The sequence below is a fragment of the Capricornis sumatraensis genome, chromosome 9 (genome assembly GCF_032405125.1).
Source record: "Capricornis sumatraensis isolate serow.1 chromosome 9, serow.2, whole genome shotgun sequence".
NCBI classification, from domain to species: domain Eukaryota; kingdom Metazoa; phylum Chordata; class Mammalia; order Artiodactyla; family Bovidae; genus Capricornis; species Capricornis sumatraensis.
The window spans coordinates 52,725,100-52,753,007 of record NC_091077.1 but is presented as its reverse complement, the minus strand read 5'-3'; the positions used below and the strand labels follow the sequence as shown (position 1 = coordinate 52,753,007).

Here is a 27,908-nt window from a genome sequence, read left to right as displayed (position 1 = left end):
AGACACACAGAAGGAGAAAAAAGATGACAATGGTAACTACATACACGACTAAAACCACACAAAACATCTGACAAGCCTCCTAAAGTTAGGGTGTAACACAGAACATCACAGGGGTTAGGGCCCAGGCGAGCGTGTCGATGTCCATCTGCACCCAGACTGTGTAACCCAATTCAAATTCAGGACACACCACCTCTCAGGGCATTTTGGACATGTAGTAAAACATGCCTTTTCTTGGGAAAACAAAACAAAACAGTCATAAATATAAGTGGTAATCTTAAAGACTAAAACTGTCTCTCAAATAAAAGTACACATTCTTGAAGAAACTGACCTTAACCAAAAGAACCTAGGTTCTTTACATGCTTTAACTTTTATAACAATGCCTTATGAATATACTCTACCGTGCATGTATCTGAGCTTATCTGTCACTAATAACCTTTAGTTGCTTATACAAGCACATTGTACATGTATATGCACAGGTACATGTATAATGCTTAATTCAGTATCTGACATATTGAAAAGCTGGCAAATATTAGTTATTACTATTACACCATGCTTGAAAAAAATTTTTTTTCACTTAAGAAGTTATCGTATTATTCTGTTGCTTAAAGACTTTCAACACCCTCTCACAACCTGGCAAATTAAATATGATAGATATTTTCTTTTCTAGAAGCATATATTCTGAGACTACCATGAAATCTTCGAAACTGAGAATGCTACTCTGCATCTTAAGACCACAACAAATCTTCAAAACTGAAAACTCCACTCGTAGCATATGATTACTTACAAAAACTATGAAATAACCCAACAGCAAATACAGGCTCACATGGAATCAGCCTTGTGTTGAGCCAATATGTGACTGGGTTTAAAGGGCTGCTCTGTGAGTTCAAAGGTTCCACTGCAAATGGGCTTAGTGCTCAAGATATTTGAGAATGCTCTCAGCTTGACTTTCCAGCCTTAATCCTCAACACTCCTTTGTGTTACAAACTGCTTCCTTTGAGCCAGCTGCTACTTCCCTACCTCTCTTCCTATTCAACACTGCCTCAGGTGACTCTAAAAGGGTTCCCCACCCAACATTTTCCATATTACATTTTCTAGGTTTATCTCAAGGTCTATCTCAACTGTTACAACCTTCACAAGCCCTTGCCCAATGTCTTCAACTAGCCTGGCTCTACCTGTCCTCAACAGTCTTAAGGAACAAAGAATCAGTTCCAACGAGGTCCATCAGATCTTGTCACTAGAGACCTCTCTCTGGAGTACTCTTTCTCAAGATTCCCTGTCTCCTCCTTTTTGCAGCTGGTGATGCAAGATGGAGCCAGGCTCTGGGGAAAACCATGGGGGAACCAAACAGCCTTGGCAAGGCTTAGTCCTCCTGTTCTAGGCAGGGAAAAGGCCCTTTTCTCCCCTTCCTTTCCTTGGGTTTGACCTTCCCACCAGAATGGTAACATCAGGATGTGAACCTGAAGAAAAAGCCCAGGAAAGTCCCTCACTGATTTTAGGAGATGGAAGCCTTGGTAGGCTTGTCAGTAGCCAAAAGGAGTTCCTCAAGTACTGTGGACTCTCCCAGCTCTGGGTTTAGGGGCCCCACAAAACAGAGCTTAGTGATTACGCCTGAAAGGCTCCTTCTCACTACTTACCTCTGGAACTAGTACAACCCAAACAGTGGCTTCAGGATTCATGATTCAAAGATTAAGGACCCTGAGTCCTAGTCAAGTCTCTTCTGCATTGTCCAAACATGAGATAATGTTGTCTCCTGCCTTTTAAGATAGTTTTTTCATAGAAACACTGCTTACTAAGCTAGAAACTAAAAGGCAAAGACTATGGCTTCCTTACTGTCTCTATATCCCCTACCACAGGTTGTATATTCTACTCTAAATGTGAAGAGTAATCTACCCATGCATCACATGATTACATTGCGACTGGAATAAAGTTTTTTTCTTTAATACCTTTAATAAATAAAGAGAACTCTGGTCCTGGGGAGATTTGAGAAATTTTCTGGCATCTTCCGAACTTTTGCATAATTGATAAATCCTCTGAGAAACAGGAGAAAGCCTAATTTAAAAAAGAAAAGTCAAGAATGAGTTTATAATTCACATATTAAGCCCAATCCCCAAAAATATCCCTCCTAATACCAAATATTTCATTTTTCTGTTATCAGAAAAGCTATCAAAACATAATTTCCTCTAAAAATTTCAAAGGATTTGATTTTATACCAAGTTTTCTATTTCTCAATGAGAACATATAATCTCAAGAGCCAAAAATAGTCTCTTTTGCACATTCAGAATCTAATTGGTCTAAAAGAAAACAAAAGATAAGATGGGGCCAAACATTTACATCATTTGCTTTTGGAAGCCTCACTGAGAAGCATCATCAAAACCTATTCTCCTTACCCACCCCAGGATCTTTGTTCCTCAACCAGGGACCAAACCTGTACCCTAAGCAGTGAAAGTGTGGAGTCCTAACCGATGGACAGCCAGGGATTCCAAAACATTCCAAAACCTACTTTCTGAGCTCCAAAAAAGTATTCCAAGATAATTAACACTAAAAACAGAGAGGTTATAAACAGTGTTTTTCTCAAATAAAAAAATGTCATCCTTGTTATGGCTTCTTTTTTTTCTGTCAACAGTACACAATGCTGTCCACTAGATGTCAGGCTGTCCTTAACTTTACAAGAATTCTGTCTCAACTCTAAACTCTATTTCTCTATTCTTAATTTAGGAGTCAGCAGGGAAGATGATGAGCTCCCTCCGGTGGTAGCTCACTCACTGCTGGCCCTTTTCCTCCAGAGATGGCCCCTGGTCCAGACACATTTTTTCAAACGGCTTTATGGAGATATAACTGACATTTCACAAAGCTTACCCATTTAATGTGTACAATTCACTGGCTTTTAGTAGTTAAAACTATAACCCAATTTCAGAATTCTTTATCGTCCCTAAAACTATCTGTACCCATTAGGTAGCCATTCCCCATTTCCTACCCTCCTCCCATCTCACAGGCTCTGAGCAATAACTTTCTTTTGGATATATTTTAAAATATACTCAAGCAGTGGAAGATGCTTTGCACTCAGTTAGAAATGATTTCTGGCAGCAACCAAGAGTCATCAGCACTGAGCACAGTGAAAGCTACCCTGTTTGGCATCAAGATCAGCGACAATACAACCTAACTCCAGTCAAAGGATGGGTGCGATGTGGGAATATAGATCAGTTTTGCTAGATATTTCAATTTTAAAAAGGTAAAAAAAATTCAGATAGTTTATGTGAAAGGTCTTGGTTTTTATACGATGTGTGCGTGCTAAGTGTGTGTGTTAAATCGCTTCAGTCATGCCTAACTCTGCAATGCTATGCACTGTAGCCCATCAGGCTCCTCTGTCCATGGGATTCTCTAGGCAAGAATACTAGAGTGGGTTGCCATGCCCTCCTCCAGGAGATTTTCCTGACCCAGGGATCGAACCCACATCTCTTATGTCTTCTGCATTGACAGGCAGGTTTTTTACCACTTGTGCCACCAGGGAAGCCCATTTATGATGACAACTAAAAAAATAACTTCTGAAAATAACTATGGAACATACAAGTCACAACTACAGGCTAGATGTAGCTTATGAGCTGCCAGCTCAAGAACTCTGTATAGACCTGGTCTTTGCAGGAAACCATCCCCCCTTAACAACAACAACAACAACAAAAAACAGCACCAAAAACAGTAACAACAACAACAAAAGATTCTCTCTGCAAGGAGTTCCAAAAATGACTCCAACATTTGATCCAAATGTATTAAGTACATCTGAAGTCTCAGCATTTTCTGCTTACCACTAAGCAGTAAGACACCAAGAATGATCAATTACTAAGTATTATAAACTCATCTCCCATGAAACTTTAATATAGGAAGGAAATCAGCCTACTGGATTTTTAAAAATCATCTATGTTGTCAACAATCAACCTAAAATTATGCTTAATGGCTCTTCTTTGGCTTATTCAGGATTTGCCTGGACTTTAGGCTTGGGAGTAGATGAGGAGTCAGACTTTCTCTTAAAGATACAGTCTGGAGACTAAGCAAGTCAAGGAACTACTTCTCTAAAGTAACTCTCCTGTAGGTTGTCTTTCTAAATTATTAAGTTTCTCAGTAATCAAGAGAAGAGGTAAAAATCACTGTCTCTTTCCCTGGAATGCTGTGACTAAGAGTAGAATAAAATGATGCTGCTGGCGAGGTAGGGGATGGCATCATGAATGACTTGTATTCACTAAGTAAAATTTAGAGTCATCAGTGCAGGACTCTGTTACCCAAGGCAAAGCAGGTAGGCCTTGAATATATTAAGCAGCTTTTGGTCATGGGCTCTGCACTGTGCTAGCCAGACCCATTAGCAACCCTGGGAACCAAAGATCCAAATTGAGGAGATAGCAAAAAGGCCTGAGACAGAAGAAATGTTAGGATAGGAGAAAATGATGCCACAGAAGCAGACTGAGACAATTATACCCTCACAGCCACAAGATGCCCCTTCTATTTTCTTGTAGAATGACAGCAATGATGATGGTCTGCTATTGTATCATACAAACTTTCTCTACAAAGAATGAAGAAGTCAACAGTATTCACCACACTGCTCATTTCTTTAAGATGTCTTGGAAGTAAGTAACACTAATAAGTACAATCTTAAGACCAACTACCTGAAATGGCCGGTATGTTTAAAAAAAAAAAAATCTTATTCTCATCAAGAGCAAACTAAAGAATTCTGGACAGCCAATGGTGGTTCTTCCAGAAGTTATGCAAGACAATATATTTTCTGTTTTCTACTGATATATTCAACTGAAGATAGGCCACATACACCCATGAGTAGTTTAGTAGGTAACAGTATACCTATAAGCAGTTTGGGGTTGAGCTTGTGAAACCTATGTGGCAATAACTCACAAGGGGGAAAAAAATCTAAGGACTATAAAAAGTCATCTTATTGGTACGCCCCTCTGGCTACATGGAAAATGTGAGAACTGTGTATGGATGGGTTAGGAAAAATTTATCACCACTAAGAGACATTCTATGACTACGTATGCTACTCTGATGGTGATAACAGCCTAACCTTTGACATATTTTTAAAATTATACTTATTATCACTAATATGTTACTGTATAGTAAGTGAGATGAAGGTTTAATAAAAGTAATTTTACTTCTAAAATTTAACATAATCTTTTCTCTCCTTTCTTTTTTAAAAGCACTTACCTAGAACCAGGAACACCCACCAGAGCCAGTACTGACCATCAAAATATCCAGGGAAGTAAGTGGAAAACTGAAAAATAAAGCAAAATACTTTAGAGAACCTCTGCAGATATTATTTTACATTTTAGCTTAAGAGTTTACAAAACACAAGATCTTAACTTGTACACAAATGCTGTTGCTTACAAAAATTTCTAAAATTTTAGTCAAAGTATTTTATATAGTACAGATTTGAAATGATTACAATATTTGCTAATATACTTCCTTTCATGGAAAAGCAACCTTGAAATATGGTAGCTTTCAGCTTTACATAGTCCTTGTTTTGAAAGTGCTCAAACCTGTTTGTTTTTTAAAAACTATTTTTCCTCTTTTAGAAATACGTCTTTTTTTAAAATAAATTTTATTTATTTTTGGCCTTGCTGGTCTGTGCTGCCGTGCAGGCTTTGCTCTAGTTGTGAGAGCTGGGGCTGCTCTCCAGTTTCAGTGCAGGGGCTTCTCACTGTTGTGGCTTCTCTCGTTGAGCAGCACAGGCTCAAGAGCACGCAGGCATCAGTGGCTGGTGGCCTGTGGGCTCAGTAGTTGAGCTCCGCTGGCTCTATAGCACAGGCTCATTAGCTGTGGCACATGGGCTTAGCTGCTCTGTGGCATGTGGGATCTTCCTGGATCAGGGATCAAACCTGTGTCTTCTGCATGGGCACGTGGATTCTTTACCACTAAGCCACCAGGAAAGCCCCAGAAATATATCTTGATGATACTTTTATCCTTGCTTACACAATGCCAAACTCAACTATATTTGGCCTCCTTTCTAATGATCCCTGATTTTGTTCCTGCCCTTTCAGCCATGCCTTGACCCTGGAAGCTTTACCATGTACATGATGATAATCCCATTCCTTTGCCAGGGACTCTATAGCACATGATACCATTGTGGCCAGTGGGAACTAAGGGCTGCTAGGAAAGCTTCTTAGCTCTTAAAAAGAAAGGGAGAGGAGAGAGTTTCCTTTCTTCTGCTGAGCACTGTTGTGTTTCTGATGTGATGCTTGAAACTGCCATGGCCAGCTGTACAACAGGTTGAGACACCTGTCGGCTGGCCTTGATTATCAGTGAAGCATAACTGACCTCTGTGTCAGGACTTATTTTCACTGGAAATAAAATTTCCCCAATGTTTTCTAAGCCATTTTTCAGCTACATGTTCTGTTACCCCAAAGACCATCCTAACTGATAAAAGCTGATTAATTCTTTTAAAAATTTAGTAAAAATAAAAAGATTGGTAACTACTTTGATCTTGCTTTCTGTTGAAGACTTTAACACAGTCTAGAGTTTAGCACAGTTTGAGCATTCAAACAGTTTTATTTCTTGATTAATAAGATTTAGAGAAGGAATAAAAAACTTTTTTATGGCTTGAGTTTGTAACCTAAAGGCCATGTTTTAGAAGAGTATATGTTAGTTGTCTAGGAGAAAAGCCTATAATTTTTATCAGATTCTCAAAGGAACTCGGAATTCTAAAAATGTTAACTGCCTTAGAATAAATAACTTTGAAAAACTCCATGGCTCAGTCAACACCCCTTAGTTAATAATGCCAGTTTATGATAAACACCTTGATTTTATATTATAAAGTTAACAATGGCAGTAACCTTATCTGAAATCAGAGGACACTTAAAGAAACTAGATCTTTTACAACTTTCAATTACTTCATGCAACTCTAACTAACTGATAACTCCTACATCACTTAAGATCTCTCTCTCATTTACTTTAGAGATAAGGGCCCCTAATGGAGTAGGGCTTGTTGAATAGTTCTGGCTCTCCAAATATCCTGGCATAACCAATGATGCTACTTAAAACCAATCTTGGAAGAGAGGAAGGTTGAGAGGGAGGAAGGAGGGAGAAAAGAATAGAGGGGAAGAGAGAAGAAGGACTCAAACTTCAGCAGCATTAACGAGAGGAATGTCTGCTTTTGATGAGATACCAGAAAGTTAATAGACTCTTATTATAAAAACAACTAATTTCAGAACAAATACATGCAGTACCACATTATAAACATTAAAAACAGAGAAAGCAGCTGAACAAGGATAGATGTCCTAGGGCCACGAATATTTTGTAGATTGACTACAAAACTTGTGTGTATGAACCAACTACAACTGATCTAGGTTCAATTTCTTGAAACCAGACAAAGACAAACAAAAAGTCATTTTAAATGTTGAGATAATTCTAAAGTCAAATACTCAAAATTATTCCACTCATTCTTCTCCAGAGACTATCACTGCTGGTGTACAACTTAACTTACCCTCACAATCAGGATCCACTTAATTAGAGAGAGACCAAATCCTGAGATGGCCCCATACCTTCCTGCAGCTGAAGTGGTCAGGCAAAAAGACAGGAAGAACCCAATCCAGTTAAAGAGGAATGCCACTGTAAAAGCCAAGAGAAGAAAAGAGGCAGGTCAGACACATCCTGTTATCCAAGGAGCAAGAGTTCTAAGGGTGCACTCTGGATTTACTTCTGCTTAAATGGGTTTCTCAAGGATAAACGAGCTGAGCCCACCCTCCACAACACTTACCTCACTTCCCCAAAATGGCCATCCTCTGTCTTCCTCCCAAAAGCAAACAAGAAAGCACAGTCTCAAAGTATCAGGTGTTTTATTATTACACCTACTGCTATACAATTTAAGAAATAACTTAATATCACCAAACTTCATACTTATGACTTGCACCCTTTACTGTATGTGTTATACCTGAGTAATTAAACATTATTTGAACATTAAATTAATGCCGCTAAATAATCTGATTCAAGTCATTCATCCTCTTGCTTCTGTAAACTTTGATAGGTTACATAATGTGTTACCTCTAAAAGCACTGCATTTCCTTCATATCTTTTTAATACAGAAAATAAAATTTCTGAAATGGTTGCTCACTTCCAAGTCAGGCATATGGAAAGTTAAATGCAAAATAACATCAAGGGGGAAAAATGAGGTTGACTTTGATGTGTTGGAAAACAGAAGTGCTTAAAACAGAATTCATCAGACAAAGGCATTTACTCCCTATTTTATAGGTCAAGAATGAGTAGGAGGAATGCTTAAGGCGTTCTGAAGATCAGAAAAATGAAGCTCAGCTCAAGGAAAAATGCAGCATCCTCCATAACTGCTTTAATTATATTTTCTATAGATATTCACAGAAATTGAAGACAGAGACAGGAAATTAAGATGAAAGTGTACTGTGCTTTGAACATGTCAGTAAAAGGCATCAAATACATATAATTATTAAAATATTAGCTCAATTAGTTCTTTTAATTCAGTCATATTCACTCATAACCTAAAGTACTCTGGTTTGCAGGAAGGGGCTCTGCTGTGTGTGTATATACTTACTGAAGAAAGTTAACATGAAAATCCCATCGTTTCCTATCCTCATCTGGTCGGGATCATCAAACTCCTCCCGACCTGCAAACTCCTCATCCTAAATGAAAAGAAAAGGTAAGTTCACGATAAGTTATTTCAAGGCAAAGGAAAGACATCAAAACAAAATTGAGAAAGGGACAAAAGTGACTTCCAAGGGGAAAATGTACTACTTTGGCTCAATTTAAAACTAAGAGCATTAAGCTTTAGTATATGTTAATTTTTTCACTGGTCTTCTAAGATAAAATTTTTTCTGAAATGAAAGGAATTTTTCACTTTCTAACCCAAGTTCTTTAACAATATATTTCAAAAATTATAAAGTTCACAAAGAACTATTCACTCTTCCTTATATATATACACACACATATATATATAAACATAAAGAAATATACATATAAATAAAAAGAAAATTCTCTTACACATTTGGCTTAAATGCTAGAATATCAGTAATCCAGGGCCTGTTTAGCCCAGAACATTAGTAATCCTGGACCTATTGAGAAGATACCATTGATAAGCTCAAGAGTTTTATAAGACTGACTTGGTGGGGGCAGATGGAAGAAGATACTGTGATCATATATGAAGAGTCTAACAGTGCTGCCCATGCTCAACTCCAGAACTATTTGTTAATACTGGTATATAGGTCTGAAACAACCTCACTTCCAGTCTTATTGGCAGAAAACATAGTGTTGCAAGTCTAGAAGGAACATGATCTTGACCAGCACTGACACCAACATATGTAGCCTACCTTTTTCTTTTTTTTTAATTTTTAAAATTTATTTATTTATGGCTGTGCTTGGCCTTCGATGTTACACTCGTGCTTTTCTCTAGTTGTGGCGAGCAAGGGCTACCGTCATTGAGATGCATGTGTTTCTCCCTGCGGTGGCTTCTCTTGCTGCTTCTCTTGAGCACGAATGTCAGTGTGCGCGGCTTCAGCAACTGGTGCACAATCTTAGTTTGCCAGCACCACATGGATCTTCCCAGACCAGGGACTGAACCTGTGTACTCTGCACTGGGACGTGGATTTTTAGCCACTGGACCACCAGGAAAGTCCCCTACCTTTTCAACTAATTGTAGGTATGTGCTGAAATATTGAAAAAGAAAATGAATACACACTTAAAGTGGTAGACTTGTACACAGTCCAATGAGGGTTCCTCAAGTGAAAAATAAACAAATAAAGAAAACTTCAGGGAGAACCAAAACTTGCCCTACACAGAAGAGGGACTGGGACATTTCTAGTAAGTTGTTAATTCATTCCCCTGAAGAATGGGATCCAAAGAAGTGGAAGTAGCAGCTTCATCTAATTTACTATCTTTCCTCTAATGTTTGAAATTTATACAAGAATGGGCTCTTTCATATATTTTAAAATAAGAAATACCTAGTATTCTGAATTCATATTAGCAGGAAGAACAGGCTTTGCCAAAATAGAAAGTACTGTTTTGTGGGCATCCCTGGTGGCTCAGTGGTAAAGAATCTGCCTGCCAATCCAGGGGACATGGGTTCTGGTGCTAATCTGGGAAGATCCCACATACTGCAGAGCAACTAAGCCCATGCACCCAAATTACTGAGTCTATGCTCTAGAGCCCAGGTGCTGCAACTACTGAGCTCACGTGCCCCAGCTACCAAAGCCCGTGTGTTCTAGAGCCCATGCTCTGCAACAAGAGAAGCCACTGCAATGAGAAGCCTGTGCACTGCTATAGAGAGCGGCCCCCGCTCACGACAACTAGAGACAAGCCAGCACAGCAACGAAGACCAAGCATAGCCAAAAATAAAGATAAATAAAATAAAAAAAGAGAAACTGTTTTGTGCATAACTATTCAAAATAAACTACCAAAATACATGGAAGTAATGCCTAGTAATACTATAAATGTCTTCTAACCATTCTTTCTATCCTGGTACCTCTAGCCCCAGAATTCTTCCTAAAATTGTCGCCAGGTTAATGTTTCTAAAACACCATACTTGTCTTATCATACCCACACTTAAAAACTTTGAAGGATTCAGGATGACCTACATGTAAAGTCTAAATGTCTCAGCCTAGTATTCAGAAGATTCTACGACCTACAGTTCTGGCCAAACTCTTTGCTGAAGCAACACCAATCACTACAACCACAGAAACTGCCCTGTACCTGGCTGAATAACATCTGCTTTCTGAGCTTTCCCCTCTGGAATGTTCTTCTCCATCAAAACTCAGGGCCCACTTCAAATCCCATCTTCCCCATGATCACAAGGTTAAAGTCACAATTTTTAATGCTCACTGCTCTTGTGCTGCCCCTGAGATACAGGTCTTTGTGGGCCTGTTCCCCAGTTGGACTTTAAGCTCTTGTATGGCAGGAGCATTGCCTTATACAAACCCTTCTATCTATCCACTGCAAAATACATAGCAAATTATATATAAAAGTGTTCCATACATATTTGCTGAATAATAAAACCCCTTAAGAAGTTCTTAAATGTGTGTATTTGTCAAATAAAACAGAGTTCTGTGATTAAGCTGCACTAATCTCCTGGTCTATTTCTATGGGACAGTTACCATAATTCAAGAGATCTAGAGAACAGATACAAGGACTTTGGAGTCTAAAATGTCTGGGCTTGACTCACCTCTGCTACTTATTAGCTATATGACTTTAGGCAATTTTTAATCTCTCTGGGTCTCAATTTTTGCATCTGTAAAATGGAGATAATATAATCTCTACCTTGCAAGGTTATTCTGAGGACTGAAAATAATATATACTATATATATATAAGCACAAAACACAGTGTCAACCATGTTGTTTGCTTCCAATACACGTTAACTATATAAACACTGTTTTCTCTTTAGACAATGAGCTCCAGGAGGGTTCTTCCTTGCACCTGTAAGAACTGAATGCATGTCACCATGCAGAATCAGCCTAGACTATGCTTATGAACTGTAACTTCTGCCAAGCAGTGGTTTTAGGACTGTTACCCCCCATGGAAGATGTGATCTGCAAACAGTCTACTATCCTAAGGGCTGAACTTCTGGGCCTTGTGTCATTGCACTGCCCAGACTGAACTTATATCCTTATTCTTATATTTTACTCTAGCTTCCTGCCAGGCCTAGGGTCTGGAGCCCTGACTGCCCCATTTCCAGGGACTGGATCCCGCTCTCCTTTCTCTCAGTATCAGACCCAAGGTCCCACTTGCACCAGCTTCAACCTGAATCAATACACGTGAAACCACAACTGTATCATTTATAGGTCTGACATTATGAATCATGAGTGCCCAAAATTCTCCACTGGTTTCCATTACATCCCACCTCCACTCCCAAGAAGTAACATCAGGCCAGATGAAATCTGAATTCATTATGCCTCCACAGATGGCATCATCTGGACTGCTGGTGGCATAGGGTTCAAACAGATGATTGTTAGAGCCCCTCTGAGTTTAATGTTATGAAGCTGCACTTATTTATTTTCTCCACAAATTCCTAAGCAGCTATCTACTTAACACCAAAATATTAAGTGTGCAGAATCAAGGCAAAATTGGTATATTCCTATACCAAGATGTTTCAGCCATGAAAGGAGACTTGAGAAAGTGAGGGTAGTAGTAGAGATACAGGGGAAATTAGCTGGTTTGACTAGTGATTTTCTGCTCTTTTATACTGTTTACCTCCATCATCTTCAGGAAAAGATAAGAGTCTATTATCCTAAAAGAAAAACGTATCTGATTTTAAAGATTAGTTGTTCTTTTACTAATCAATTTAATCTAAGTAATATCACAAAGTTGATAATGCAAAGAACTTAATTCCCATAAACTAGTACCAAATAACAAGGTGTAAGTTGGACTTACTCTTCCAGGAACCAAAGGGATAGTGGCTTCAGCTTTGGTTCTCTCAGCTTCATCATAACTGGGCAGTGTGGTAGCCACATTGTAAGATGGGGGCTTTGGAAACCCAGACTCGTCTTTGTAGTCAAAATATGCTACAAAATAAAAAGGAAGTCACAATTATCCAATGATTAGCTGAAATGAGGAAAAAGGATTTCTGCTAACTCTGGCAAACAAAAACCAACCATTCCTCTAAAATTTTGCTGTTGTTTTAGTCACTAAGTCCGACTCTGTGACCCCACGGGCCCACTAGGCTCTTCTGTCCATGGGATTTCCCAGGCAAGAATGTTGGAGTGGGTTGCCATTTCCTTCTCCAGAGGATCTTCCTGACCCAGGGATCAAACCCACATCTTCAGAACTGGCAGGTGGGTTCTTTACCACTGAGCCACCCGAGAAACCCTCCTCAAACATTACATATAGAATAACTGAATCAAAAGATGCTTAAAGATGAACATGGGATTGGGAATAATTTTTAAATTTATTGGCTTTTCAATTATTTAAATTCCAGATTCACTTTACTTTCCCTGCCAAGTGCTTTTGAACACTTTTTCTGGCTCATTTTGTGGTGGCTTCTCAGGTGGCATTAGTGGTAAAAGAACTTGCCTGCTACTGCAGGAGACATAAGAGACACAGGTTTGATCCCTGGGTGGGGAAGATCCCCTGTAGGACGGCACAGCAACCCACTCCAGTATTCTTGCCTGGAGAATCCCATGGACAGAGGAGCCTGTTGGGCTACAGTCCATGGGTTCCCAAAGAGTTGGATATGACTGAAGCAACTCAGCATGCATGTGGTGTGTTCACAAAAACATACAATATTAATAACAGCATAAGGTAAAGTGTAAGCTAAAAATAATTCACTTGTGTGTTTGGAAATCTGTACCATGGTTTCCTCCTACTTATAAACATCAAAATAAACTTGAAAACAAGGTTAAAATTAATATTTCATAGATTTCTGCACTTTGCTTCTTTCACATTATTTTTACCATGGATTGTTTCCTATGACATGCCTAAGGCAATAACAGGTTCAGTTAGAGAATTGTTACTGAGTGAAATCTTGCATCCTCTCTTTTTAAATGTACATCTTCATTCTCACTGACTTCTATTATAATAGATTCAATATGTATTATTAGAACAGATCTATTTACAAACGGATTAAATTTTCTACACAATTTTTTTAAAAACTTAAGAACTTTGAAAAAATTCCTATGCTTGAGGATTAACATTTTTTCTCCACCTTGCTTAACTATAATTAACTTCCAATTTTACTGTACTATATTACTGAAATTATCAATCAATAGAATTCACCTCATTAACCAAAAATAAGGAGAAAAATTTATTGTCTTCACATGGGCAGAAGGAAGGATTGATAAAATACCTAAAACTGATTCCTTAATCTTTTCACAAATCTCTATGAAAAATCTAGAGTAAATATCATAATTAATGGTAAGTTATTAAAAGCTTTCTCTCCTAAGATTAGAAAATCAGACAAAAATGGCCCACTATTACCACTTCAATTCAAACATTATCTTAGAAGTACTATCAGGTTGGTGCAAAAGTAACTTCAGTTTTCCATGGTTGGACTTTGCCGTTTGATACTGGAAAGTGGAAGTTGTTCAGCCGTGTCCCATTCTTTGCAAACCCATGGCCTGAATTCTCCAGGCCAGAATACTAGAGTGGGTAGCCTTTCCCTTCTCCAGGAGATATTCCCAACTCAGGGACTGAACCCAGCTCTCCTGCAATGCAGGCGGATTCTTTACCAGCTGAGTCACAAGGGAAGCCCTTGACACTGGAATACATTCTTAAATAAATATAGTCATGTTATACATCATTTCTCATGCATTTCTCGCTTTGGTTTTTTGGTTTTTTTTTTCTTTTTGCTAATGATTTATTACTTGCTGTGTATTTTATATTCACTTTAGACTACGGAAATGATTTTAGACAAAAAGCAAATTCGAGCGATTTTCTTACTTAAGTCGTAAAGCACCAGAGACAATTCATGGTATCAACAATGCATTCAGCCCAGGAACTGCTAATGAACGTACCATATGGTGGTGGTTCAAGAAGTTTTGCAAAGGAGACAAGAGCCTAGAAGATGAGAACAGTGGATGGCTGTCGGAAGTTGACAACGACCTACTGAGAGGATCATCAAAGCTGATCCTCTTAAAACTACACGAGAAGTTGCACAAGAACTCAACATCCACCCTTCTACAGTTGTTCAGCATTTGAAGCAAATTAGAAAGGTGAGAAAACTCAGTTAGTGCCTCATGAGGGGACTGCAAATCAAAAAACTGTCATTTTGAAGTGTCGTCTTCTCTTACTGTACACAACAAATCATTTCTCAATCAGATTGTGATGTGCCATGAAAAGTAGATTTTATGTGACAACCAGCAATGACCAGCTCAGTGGCTGGACCAAGAATAAGCTCCAAAGCACTTCCGAAAGCCAAATCTGCACCAAAAAAAGCTTATGGTTACTGTTTGGTGCCTGTCTGATCCAATACAGCTTTCTGAATTCTGGAAAAACCAATACATCTGAGAAGTATGCTCAGCAAATGGATGAGATGCACGGAAAACTGCAAGGCCTGCAGGCAGCACTGGTCAACAGAAAGGGCTTAATTCTTCACAACAATGCCCAACAGCACATCACAAAACCAACACTTCAAAAGCTGAATGAGCTGGGCTACGAAGTTTTGCCTCATCCGCCATATTCACCTGACCTCTTGCCAAGCGACTATCACTTCTTCAAGCATCTTCACAATTTTTTGCAGGGAAAATGCTTCCACAATCAGTAGGAGGCAGAAAATGCTTTCCAAGATTTCACCGAATACAGAGGCAAGGATTTTTATGCTACAGGAATAAACAAACTTCTCGTTGGCAAAAATGTGTTGATTGCAATGGTTCCTATCTGGATTAATAAAGATGTTATTGAGCCTAACTATAATGATTTAAAATTCACGGTCTGAAATTGCAACTATGTTTGCACCAACCGAAGAATTGATGCTTTTGAACTGTGGTGTTGGAGGAGACTCTTGAGAGTCCCTTGGACTGCAAGGAGATCCAACCAGTCCATTCTAAAGGAGATCAGCCCTGGGTGTTCTTTGGAAGGAATGATGCTAAAGCTGAAACTCCAGTACTTTAGCCACCTCATGTGAAGAGTTAACTCACTGGAAAAGACTCTGATGCTGGGAGGGATTGGGGGAGGGAGGAAAAGGGGACGACAGAGGATGAGATAGTTGGATGGCATCACCGACTCGATGGACGTGAGTTTGAGTGAACTCTGGGAGTTGGTGATGGACAAGGAGGCCTGGTGTGCTGCGATTGATGGGGTCACAAAGAGTCGGACAGGACTGAGCTGAACTGAATACTAGTTGATACAGTACGGCAAGAAAAGAGAATACAAGACAAAAGGACTGGAAAAGATTAAGTCTATTAAGTCTATCCTTAATCATGGAAGACATAATTACATATGTACAAAATCCAAGAGTATCTACAAACAAATGATTAGAATATATGAATTTAGGAAAGTCTCTGAACACACAGTTAATATGAACCATCAATTATATTTTCATGTATCAGTAACAAACAGAAAATAAAATTATACATGGACCATTTACAACAGCAGCAAAACAAACCAAATACCTACGAATAAATCTAATTAAAAAGATTCAAGAAAAAAATATGTAAGAAACAAGATGCAAGGTCTCTATATTGAAACTCACAAAATATTAATCAGAGAAATTAAAGAAAATCTTAATAAATGGGAGGGATTTAACACAGACTGGAAGACATAATATTATAAAGATGCTAATTATCTTCAAATTAATAAACAGATTCAGCGCAATCCCAACTAAACTTCCAGCAGAGTTTTTGTTTATTTCTTCCCATTTTATGGAAACTGGAAGCTGATTCTGAACTGTAAATGAAAATACAAAAGCCAAGAAGTACCAAAGCAATCTTGAACAACAAAAAAAATTAAAGGACCTAATTACCAGATATCAAGATTATAAAGCTCTGGAATTAAGACTGGAGTCTAGGCACAAAGGTGAATAAACAGACCAAAGAAAGTACTGAGTCCAGAAAGCAGATACGCATACACACATATGGTCACCTGATTCATGACGAAGGTGACACTGCAGTACAGCAGAGGAAAATGGTCTTTTCAGTAAATGGTGTGGGACCAAATGGACATCCATAAGGAAAAACAATCTCGACCACTACCTCATACTGTACAGAGAAAAACAATTCCAGACGGAATGCAGACCGATTTAAATGAGGAAAATAAAATATCAAAGCTTTTAGAATAAAATAAGGAAAATGTATTATTGCAACTAAAGCTGCCACCTAATCCAATTCAAGAAACTTGTTTTTCTCTATGTCAAAATAACTACTTTAACATATGCACACATATACATGCCTATATAATTTCCTTAAAATTTTTTTACTTTTAATTAAATCATACTAAAAATCGTATTACAAATTGATGGGTACAATCTGAACTGCCCATAGCCATAGTAATTCTGAATATATGAACAAAACTGATACCTACCACTTTAAGGAAAGCTTAAAGTTTGCAGGACCTCAGTTCTTCAATCAGGGACTGAACCCAGGCCATGGCAGTGAAAGCCCGGAATCCTAACTAACAGGCTACCAGGGAACTCTCCTTACTACCTTAAGTTGAGGGAAATCAAGAATATTTTTATTTCCCCATTTCAAAGGATTTTAAAAAAATGGAATCCATCGATATAGACACCTCACATAAAATTTTAAGTTTCCATGAAAAGTTTAACGACAATTTTTTCTAATTTAGTACATTCAAAACAAAAATCCAGTATTTGTTTCCCACAATTTATATACCACAAATTAAAACAGGTACACTGAATATACCGAACAATGATTTTTGACTTTTTCCCCTACCAAAAGTGTGTGCTCCGCTCTATTTCTAATCATCAGCCACGTACTTGCCACTCTGCCACAGTTCTGTTTCAGAGAATATGGAAGAGGTCCCATCAAACGGGTCAGCTCTCAGCAATTAGAGCAGAACTGGTATCACAAAGATCTAATTACCAAAAGTCCTACACTATCACAATTTTCTTTCTTCTCCCCCATCTCTTTTAAACTTGTGTATGAAAATTATAAAGATAATCTGGCATAGGATGGAAAGAAAAAAATTAATTAAAGAGGGTCTGAACTATGAGGAAGAAAATGAAAAAGCTGGGAGACTTCTAGCTTTTTTTAATTAAGGATCTATCAGCTTTTTATTTATTATAAAAGAAATCGAACATATATTCCAGGTCATAGGTACTAGAATCAAAGAGCAGAACAACTAATAAGAAAACTATAAAAAGAACAAGAGAAAAAACCAAGTGATCACTTGGTTTCTGATTTCTATCCTTATATTAAGAGTCTGTTGGAATGAAATTAAGTTCCGTAAAAAAGCCACCCTGGAATGGGGCTTTTATCTGTTTTTCAGAACAGTACCATGAGTTTTTTTCACCTCAGGCTACAAACTAAAAATAATGTTAGACTTCTTACAGAAAGCTGAAGCAAATACAAACACCAACAAATGTTTAGTAGCCAAAAGTCTCTGGCTAATGCATTTCAAGAACTCAGCAGTCATCTCACCCTGTTACCTACCTGCACTCTCCGCAGAGATGCTGCTGTAAGGTGGAGGAGCATCCCCAGCAGCTTGTTCAGGTTCTCCAGGCTCTTCTTCATTCTGCAACTAAATAAAAATTTCACATTTTAATGCAAGCATAAAGGCAATTAGAGGAAAACCTGAAAACTGGATAGCTTTTCTCGAAAGCTATTTGGCAGTGGGTTTCAAAAGTGTTTAAGTGGGCAGATCCTTTACGAAGCAGTCTACTCCCAGGATTTATCCTAAGGAAATAAATAATCAGAAAGAGGCAAATAAGGTAGTTCAGTTCAGTCGCTCAGTCGTGTCCAACTCTTTGTGACCCCATCAATCGCAGCACGCCAGGCCTCCCTGTCCATCACCAACTCCCGGAGTTCACTCAGACTCGCGTCCATCGAGTCAGTGATGCCATCCCACCATCTCATCCTCTGTCGTTCCCTTCTCCTCCTGTCCCCAATCCCTCCCAGCATCAGAGTCTTTTCCAATGAGTCAACTCTTTGCATGAGGTGGCCAAAGTACTGGAGTTTCAGCTTTAGCATCATTCCTTCCAAAGAAATCCCAGGGCTGATTTCCTTCAGAATGGACTGGTTGGATCTCCTTGCAGTCCAAGGGACTCTCAAGAGTCTTCTCCAACACCACAGTTCTAAAGCATCAATTCTTCAGCGCTCAGCCTTCTTCACAGTCCAACTCTCACATCCATACATGACCACTGGAAAAACCATAGCCTTGACTAGACGGACCTTAGTCGGCAAAGTAATGTCTCTGCTTTTCAATATGCTATCTAGGTTGGTCATAACTTTTCTTCCAAGGAGGAAGCGTCTTTTAATTTCATGGCTGCAGTCACCATCTGCAGTGATTTTGGAGCCCCAAAAAATAAAGTCTCTCACTGTTTCCACTGCTTCCCCATCTATTTCCCATGAACTGATGGGACCAGATGCCATGATCTTCGTTTTCTGAGTGTTGAGCTTTAAGCCAACTTTTTCACTCTCCACTTTCACTTTCATCAAGAGGCTTTTTAGTTCCTCTTCACTTTCTGCCATAAGGGTGGTGTCATCTGCATATCTGAAGTTATTGATATTTCTCGCAGTAATCTTGATTCCAGCTTGTGTTTCTTCCAGTCCAGCATTTCTCATGATGTACTCTGCATACAGTTAAACAAGCAGGGTGACAATATACAGCCTTGACGTACTCCTTTTCCTATTTGGAACCAGTCTGTTGTTCCATGTCCACTTCTAACTGTTGCTTCCTGACCTGCATACAGATTTCTCAAGAGGCAGGTCAGGTGGTCTGGTATTCCCATCTCTCTCAGAATTTTCCACAGTTTCTTGTGATCCACACAGTCAAAGGATTTGGCATAGTCAATAAAGCAGAAATAGATGTTTTTCTGGAACTCTCTTGTTTTTTCCATGATCCAGTGGATGTTGGCAATTTGGTCTCTGGTTCCTCTGCCTTTTCTAAAACCAGCTTGAACATCAGGGAGTTCACGGTTCACGTATTGCTGAAGCCTGACTTGGAGAATTTTGAGCATTACTTTACTAGCGTGTGAGATGAGTGCAATTGTGCGGTAGTTTGAGCATTCTTTGGCATTGCCTTTCTTTAGAATTGCAATGAAAACTGACCTTTTCCAGTCCTGTGGCCACTGCTGAGTTTTCCAAATTTGCTGGCATATTGAGTGCAGCACTTTCACAGCATCATCTTTCAGGATTTGAAACAGCTCAACTGGAATTCCATCACCTCCACTAGCTTTGTTCGTAGTGATGCTTTCTAAGGCCCACTTGACTTCACATTCCATGATGTCTGACTCTAGATGAGTGATCACACCATCATGATTATCCAGGTCACGAAGATCTTTTTTGTATAGTTCTTCTGTGTATTCTTGCCACCTCTTCTTAGTATCTTCTGCTTCTGTTAGGTCCATACCATTTCTGTCCTTTATCATGGGGGACTTATTAAATAAAATTACAGTTCGCCTCACAAAGGATTACTAAGTAACCACAAAAATGAAAATGAAGAAAATTCAATGACTTGAACAGAAAAATTTGTGTTGTACTGTTACATAAAAAAAAAGCTAAAGTTATAAAATCATGCTGCTGCTGCTGCTATGGCGCTTCAGTCATATCTGACTCTGTGTGTGACCCCATAGACAGCAGCCCACCAGGCTCCTCCGTCCCTGGGGTTCTCCAGGCAAGAGTGCTGGAGTGGGTTGCCATTGCTTTCTCCTATCAAACCATATGAATCACATAAGTTGGTTCTGAAAGACAGTTATGTGATGGAAACTGGTGTATGATAGACATCTACAGTTTACACTGTTTATCTCAGGAGATGCAACAGAAGAGATTTTTTTCCTTGTGTATATATATGTTCTAATGTTTTGTAATGAACATCTATTACTTGTGTAATTTTTCCAGTTAGAATAATAAAAATCTGTTAGGACAAAGACAAATCACAGTATAACCAAGGTTTACTCAGTTTGCACAAAGATAGTATCTTAAATAATTGAGATATTTACAAAAACATAAAATTCTACAATACATCTTCCTCTTCTGTATCAGTAACTTTCTCACTGGTCAAATCTATAGCTCCAGTTACTTTACATAACTCACGCTCAAAGTGTCTTTCTGCCACTACCAATCTAGACAGTCTACCCAACTCATCTTCATAAACAAAGACAAGTGATTTAATTTTCCACTGTGACAACAGAATACAGCTCATTTAAAAGATGAACTGGCTGAGAGTCAGTCTACTACTGGTGAGCAGATAAGAATATGCTTCAGAGGTGATAGAAGTATTGTTTCCTGATCTGGGTGTTGGTTTTGTGGATGTCAACTCCATTCATGTTTAGTAAATGCTACATAAATAACATTTAGTAAATGCTACATAAATACATGTGATTTATTCAGTTTTCTGTGTCTATATTTTATAAAAGAATTTTTTTTAATTAAAAACATAAAAATAAAAGACTACCTGGTTGAGAATGGGAGTCAATCTGTAAAGTACTAACATACTATTTATCAGTGTAACTGACTTGGGGGTCTGGGTACCAGATGTATACCATCAAGCTATATAGAGCTGGACTTCCCTGGTGGTACAATGGCTAGGAATCTGCCTGCCAATTCAGGGAACACGAGCTCAATCCCTAGACTGGGAAGACTCCACATGCAGCAGACAACTGAGGCTGTGTGCCACAACTGCTGAAGCCTGCACTCCTAGAGCCCATGGTCTGCAGCAGGAAAAACCACCACAAGAAGAAGCCCCACAAGCTGCAAATAAAGCCAGCATGCAGCAACGAAGACAAAGTGCAGCCAAAAATAAAATAATAAGTAAAATTATTTTAAAACAGCCCACATCTTTAAAAAAAGAATTTTTTAAGACATATAGAGCCAACTGAGCCAATGGTAAAATACAAATCCTTCTAAACCAACTGCTGCAAAGGACTCTATCTTGAATTGAAACCTAAGAAGAGAAAGGCTGACCTGTCCTCACATGAAGCAGATATTGAATCTGAAAGATCTCAGTCTCCAATTCCCACGCTATTCAAAATTAGAAGCAAACAAAACCTTTCTGATTAATACTGCAAAGCATGTGTGCATTTTAAGTTGCTTCAGTCATGTCTGACTCTTTGCGACCCCACAGACTGTAGCCCACCACGCTCCTCTGTCCACATGATTTCTCAAGCAAGAATACTGGAGTGGATAGTCATTTTCTCCTCCAGGGGATTTTCCTGACTCAGGGATCAAACCCGAGTCTCCTCCGTTGGCAGGCAGGTTCTTTACCACTAGCGTTACCTGGGAGGGTAATATTGCAAAGCATTCAATTTCAAGTGAATTCTGCCAAATTTTCAACAACATCTACCATCTGGGCACATTTTTTTGAACACTAGTTATCTAACATTAAACTTAAGGCATTCCCAAAATAACTGTATTGTAATGAAAGATGAATTTCCTTTTCAGAAGTGGTGTATGCATGTATGCTCAATCATATCTGACTTTCTGTGACCCTATGGACTGTAGACTGCCAGGCTTCTCTGTCCATGGGATTCTACAGGCAAGAATACTGGAGTGTGTTGCCATTTCCTTCTCCAGGGGATCTTCCCAACCCAGGGATCAAACCCGCATCTCCTACATTAACAGGGAGATTCTTTAACACTGAGCCACCTGGGAGCTTCTGGGCAAAATAGCTACAGTAAATCCGAATGTTTCTGGGAGACCAAATCAGTAAATTATTCAAATAGAGTTGCTGGGGCCAGGTTCACTTGGAACAGTTTTAACACCTGCATACCTCCAGACGAAGCATTCTCGGTTTACTCCCAACTTACTACTCTTGTGCACTGCAGAAAGTGCAAAAAAACCCAGTGAAAACAAAGCTGCAAAAAGCAGCAAAAGTCAGCAGCAAAAGCAAAGGCAAATAAGAGTTTTACGAATGTTGCCTTCATTTACTATAGCCAGTCGTGTTCTTTATTTAAACCTAGTTTCTCATTTTTGATTTGATTTTTTTTCTATTTCTTGAGGTTGGTCAAATAATCCTGTTACCTCTGCATAATTAAGATTTTAGAAAGAAAGCATGACAATTCTAAATACAGAATTCTAAGAAATAAAGCATAAAGGAGTTTTAACACCTGTATCTGCAAGATAGGTTGCTTGTCTCCTAGCAACCTGGAAATGTGAAAGCTGATCATCCCTCACCAGGTAACAGATAACAGAGCAAAGAAATTCCAATTGAGTCAGAAACCCCCATTTTCTCTTTAATGAGGAAAAAAGAAACATTTCCAGGTAAAATTTTTTATTCCATTAAAATTCAACACTTTTGAATCATTAATTAATAAATAGTAAGTAATTATTAGTAATCAATCGTACTAATATTATTTCTAGCTGAAAAAACAACCAACAAAAAGACGCCTACTATGATTTAGGAGGCTCGACGTATTAGGAAGATCTCAAGCCCTCACTGTACAGAGTTTGCAACTCTGACTTCTTTTCTATAATGCTGGTGATAAATTTAGGCTCCATCAAGAAAGGTGTTTAAAATAAAACACTACAGTGTTGGAGGGAAAGAGGCAATCACCTTCAAGAAGTATTCAGTGACCACCAGAATGTGAATAATAACATGCTATACAACAGAATCCCTAGGTGTACATCTTTTTACACTTTGGGGGCATCTCCTGCCATTAATTCGGTTCTGCCAGCCAAACAAGCCACACGCTCACTCACAGGGATTGTGGGGGGACTGGGAAATACTGCACTAGAACTCAAGCGGGCCTTATCTATAAGGCTGTGAGACTGGTTACATGGTTCCACAATGTGTTCTTAAGGTTCTCCTTTTCTGTCCTTGGAAACCTTTCCTATGCAGTCCTAACATATCCCTGGGGCTCGGGGATTCTCAGGCTCTCCCAGGGCTCTCTAAGAGAATAAGTGTCATTGTCAATTTGAGGCTGCCACTGGAAAGATGCCCAATCCCTTCTAGCAACTGGGTCAGTGGAAGCCTGATTACAACCTACCTGTTACAGGTTCCTTTGTAGGGGTTATGGAGAGACAAGTTTGAAAAGTGGTGGGACTTCTGCCCTCTCCCTGCACTATGCTCCTGCAGGGGAGGGTGGTTAACTGTATAAATGTGACAGTTAATAAATACCTTTTGGGCTCTGGATTCTTTTCTGTCACATAATTTTTTAAAAACAATTCTCATCAATTTTACTTATCTCCAAATAAGATTTAAACTGTGGTTTTCCCTTGGTTATACAATTACCTATACATGCCATATAAAGTACTGAGTACAAAATTGCGTCTTCACTGCTGATCAAGGAATAATTGAATCATGTGAAATTTCAGATGGTCCTTCTCTTCACCACACTCCTGACAGTGCCCTCACTCCTATTTCCTGATTACTTGCATTCCTCCTTATACCATGAGCAGATTTTGTTATGGCTCCCCAGAAGATCCCTAAAACTCTTCCACGTCCCCAGTTTATATACATGGCACAATCTTCTAGGTACTTCTTAGCCTTGATTGTTGTTCACTCGTTAAGTCGTGTCCAACTCTTCAAGACCCCGTGGGCTGTAGCACGCCAGGCTCCTCTGTTCTCCACTATCTTTCAGAGTTGATTCTATCTAACCATCCTCTGCAACCCCCTTCTCCTTTTACCTTCAATCCCTCAGTTAAAAAACAAAACAAAACAAAACACCTACCAACAGGAGCTGAAATGTTTTGTCCTGTATATTAAGCCTGTGAAATACAGCACAACTAAAATAAAGGATGTTTTTCCTTGTTACTACCTTCCTCTGTATCCTATCTACACTGTTCCTATTAGAAATAAATACACAGTGTTTTAGTTACAGAACAGAATCTCCCATAAAGAAATCATACATAACTCAAGTTCTAACAGAAGGAAACTTCAATTAACAAGTTTAAAGACACAAACCTTACAAGTTTAAATTATTTGAGCTCCCGCCAGAGTAAAAAGGCTTCTCGCTACCCTCCCAAAAGCAGTTCTGAAGCAAGTGTTGGTAGCTCACTCATGTCCACCTCTTTACGACCCCATGGTCTGTCCATGGAATTCTCCAGACAAGAATACTGGAGTTAGTTGCCATTTCCTTCTCTAGGGGACCTTCTCAACCCAGGGATGAAACCCAGGTCTCTTGCATTATAGGCAGATTCTTTATCATCTGAGCCATCAGGGAAATCCCAGTAGTTTTAAAGATGAGCTTCAATTTAGAAATGAACTGTTTTTAAGCAACAGAAGAGCAAGGACTTAGATTAGGCCAAACTAAGGTCAACATTTACAACTGTACAGGATGGCAGCACCTAAAGACACACTAAAGTCATTCTTGGATTCTCTCTACTAAGAATGGAAGAACAATTAAAAAAAAAAATCTACTAAACATCAAAGAGAAGATCAACCCCAAAACTCATAAATCCATGAGAAGAGCTATCAAAGTACACCTCATAATTCACACAAACACAAGTATGTGGAAAATAATACTGAGCTTATCCAATAAACTCGTAAAGTTACAGTATTTTCATGACTCATTTTTTTCTTGGGTGAATCCTATTTAAACAGCAAGAAAATTCTGGTAAGTTTAGATATCTTCTGTAAGTAGTAACAGTCTCAGAAAATCCTAAACTTTAGCTTTAAATGCTATTTACACTTCTAATTTTAGCATTAATTTCAAAAACATTTACCTCAAAATGCAATATTTTAAACCTCTAATGATCAACCCACTATTTTTGCATACTCTTTAAATCCCAACAAATGAGACAGTATAATTACCAAAAAGTAAAAATACATTTCTCTAGGTAAACCACTGGGGGTGCTATTTTACTCTGTTGTTCAGAAACAGCCAAAGTTTATGAGAACTAAAAATTTTCTATTGTATACAGACTATAGTTCTTTTTTTTAAATTGAAGTATAATTGACATTCAACATCATATATTAGTTTCAGGTACACTTTATAGTAATTCAGTATTCATATACATTTCAAAACGATCACTGATATCTAGCTACCATCTGTCACCATTCAAAGTTGTTATACTACTACTGACTGTATTCCCTATGCTATATATCATTACATCCCCATGACTTGAACTCTGTACCCCTTAATCACCTTCATTTATTTCCAATCCACCTGCCCCCCAATCCACCTCCCCTCTGGCAACCACGTTTGCAGATCGTATATCTGTATATAATATACTGACTATAAATTATTCCACCACCACCAAATTCTATACATTCAAGAATAGTTTTCTACTAACTTACTATTAACTAGGGGATGATATTTATATAAGGTAATTTTGACAACAAAATTCAATAATTAAAAGACCATCTAATTTTAACAGACATTTCTTCAAAGAAGATATATAGCCAGTATACATGAGATGTTCAACATTATTAGTCATCAAGAAATGCAAATCAAAACCACAAGATATCACATTGCACCCAAGCATATGGCCATAAACAAAAGGAAAAAAAATCAAGATCAAGTGGTGCTGAATATGCAGAGAAATTAGAACACTCTTACACAAGATGGAAAATAGTTTGGTTGTTTCTCAAAATAAAGTGAAACACAGAATTAAAAAAGGATCCAGCAAATTCCACTCCAAGACATATAAGAGAACTGAAAATATATCTTCACAGAAAAACTTGTATATAAATGTTCATAGCAGCACTATTTATAATAGTCAAAATTATTCATCAAATGATGAATGGATAAATAAAATCTGGTATATCCATTCAAAACGAAGGGCTTACCTGGTAGCTCAGATGGTAAAAGAATCTGCCTGCCAATGCAAGACACCCAGGTTCAATCCCTGGGTTGGGAAGATCCTTGTAGAAGGAAATGGCAACCCATTCCAAAATTCTTGCCTGGAAAATTCCATGGACAGAGTAGATTGCGGGGTGCAGGGTGGGGGGCGGGGCTACAGACTATGGGGTTGCAACACATGACTGAGAGACTAACACACACACTTTCAAAAGGATGGACAGAAATAAATAATCCTAACCAAAAAAAAAAAACAACCAAGAAACAAAAACGATGAAGCACTGATACATTCTAAAATCTGAAACCCTGAAAACATCATGCAAAGAAAAAGGAGCCAATCACAAAACACCACATAGTGTATGACTCCATTTATATAATTTCTCCAGAAAAGGCAAATATAATAGAGACAGAAAGGTTGGCAGATGCCAAGTGCTAGGGAACGGAAAAGTGTGGAGTTGCTGACTGCTAGTACTCTGTTTCTTTTGGGGGTTGTTCAAATGTTCTGGAATTAGACAGCAGCAACAATGACAAAACCTGTGAATGTGGTAAAAATCACTGACCTGCTGCTAAGTCACTTCAGTTATGGCCGACTGTGCGACCCCATAGACGGGCAGCCCACCAGGCTCCCCTGTCCCTGGGATTCTCCAGGCAAGAATACTGGAGTGGGTTGCCATCTCCTTCTCCAATGCATGCATACATGCTAAGTCGCTTCAGTCGTGTCTGACTCTGTGCGACCCTATGGACAGCAGCCCACCAGGCTCCCCTGTCCACAGGATTCTCCAGGCAAGAATACAGGAGTGGGTTGCCATTTCCTTCTCCCATAAAAATGAACTATATAGCATGTGGATTACAATTCAAAAAAAGGAAGAGTATTTTCTAATATTAAAACTGCAAACCTATATAATGTATAATTTATTTAAAAGGACTCTAAAAATCAACTGTTCTGAATGAGTACTTCCTTGCTAAATCAATGTCTATGTCCCTTAATGGGAGGGGGTGGGTCCTGATCCCATCAATATCTTCAGAGTTTAACACAGTACACCTGTAAGTGAATGGATAAAAATAATAAAAAATAACACATTGAGTTGCAAACTAATCACGCTTTTAAAAAATCCCTTAATATTTTCCTTCCCTGAAAAGAAAAATATTAGGATCAAGAAATTAAAAGAGTTTGACTAACAATCTCTTTTAAGAGCGAAGAATAAACATCATTATTTTTTTCTGTTGTATACCTAAAGATAATTTAAAAAACAAACCACCACCAGATCTAGACTATCCGTAACATATTTAATGTCAGAGGAAAAAGACAAAATGCAAATCCTCTTACTAGGAAAATAAAAACACAATTAAAAAATCAAAATTCACCAAAGCAAAGGAAAAGCAAAGTAATTAGGATAATGTTTTAAATAAGACAATGGCAATAACATGAAAAGAATACCACAGTAAATTTCCTTAGAATGGCCACCAGTTTGTTAACCTATTTAAAGATTTTTGTGGTTATCACCATTGAACTTGTATAAGTACAACTGATGAATACAATTTGGTTTGGAAGCAGAGAAAATATTTCAAGTCAATATTTATGTTAGTCCTTAGAAATGAGAGCAAATGCTACAAACT

The 27,908-nt window shown here is 38.4% G+C and overlaps 1 protein-coding gene across 1 annotated transcript in view; it reads right to left on the bottom strand.

The window, feature by feature from the left end:
• The window catches only part of NDFIP1 (Nedd4 family interacting protein 1), a 51,145-nt gene that overhangs the window by 4,961 nt on the left and 18,276 nt on the right, over positions 1-27,908 (bottom strand). The window contains exons 2-7 of the mRNA XM_068980272.1: positions 18,046-18,133; positions 12,377-12,507; positions 8,552-8,639; positions 7,475-7,599; positions 5,200-5,266; positions 1,944-2,049 (exon numbers count right to left, since the gene is read on the bottom strand). Coding sequence (XP_068836373.1) covers positions 1,946-2,049; positions 5,200-5,266; positions 7,475-7,599; positions 8,552-8,639; positions 12,377-12,507; positions 18,046-18,133 — 603 coding nt within the window. The 3' untranslated portion in view covers positions 1,944-1,945. The remainder of the gene's footprint in view (positions 1-1,943; positions 2,050-5,199; positions 5,267-7,474; positions 7,600-8,551; positions 8,640-12,376; positions 12,508-18,045; positions 18,134-27,908) is intronic.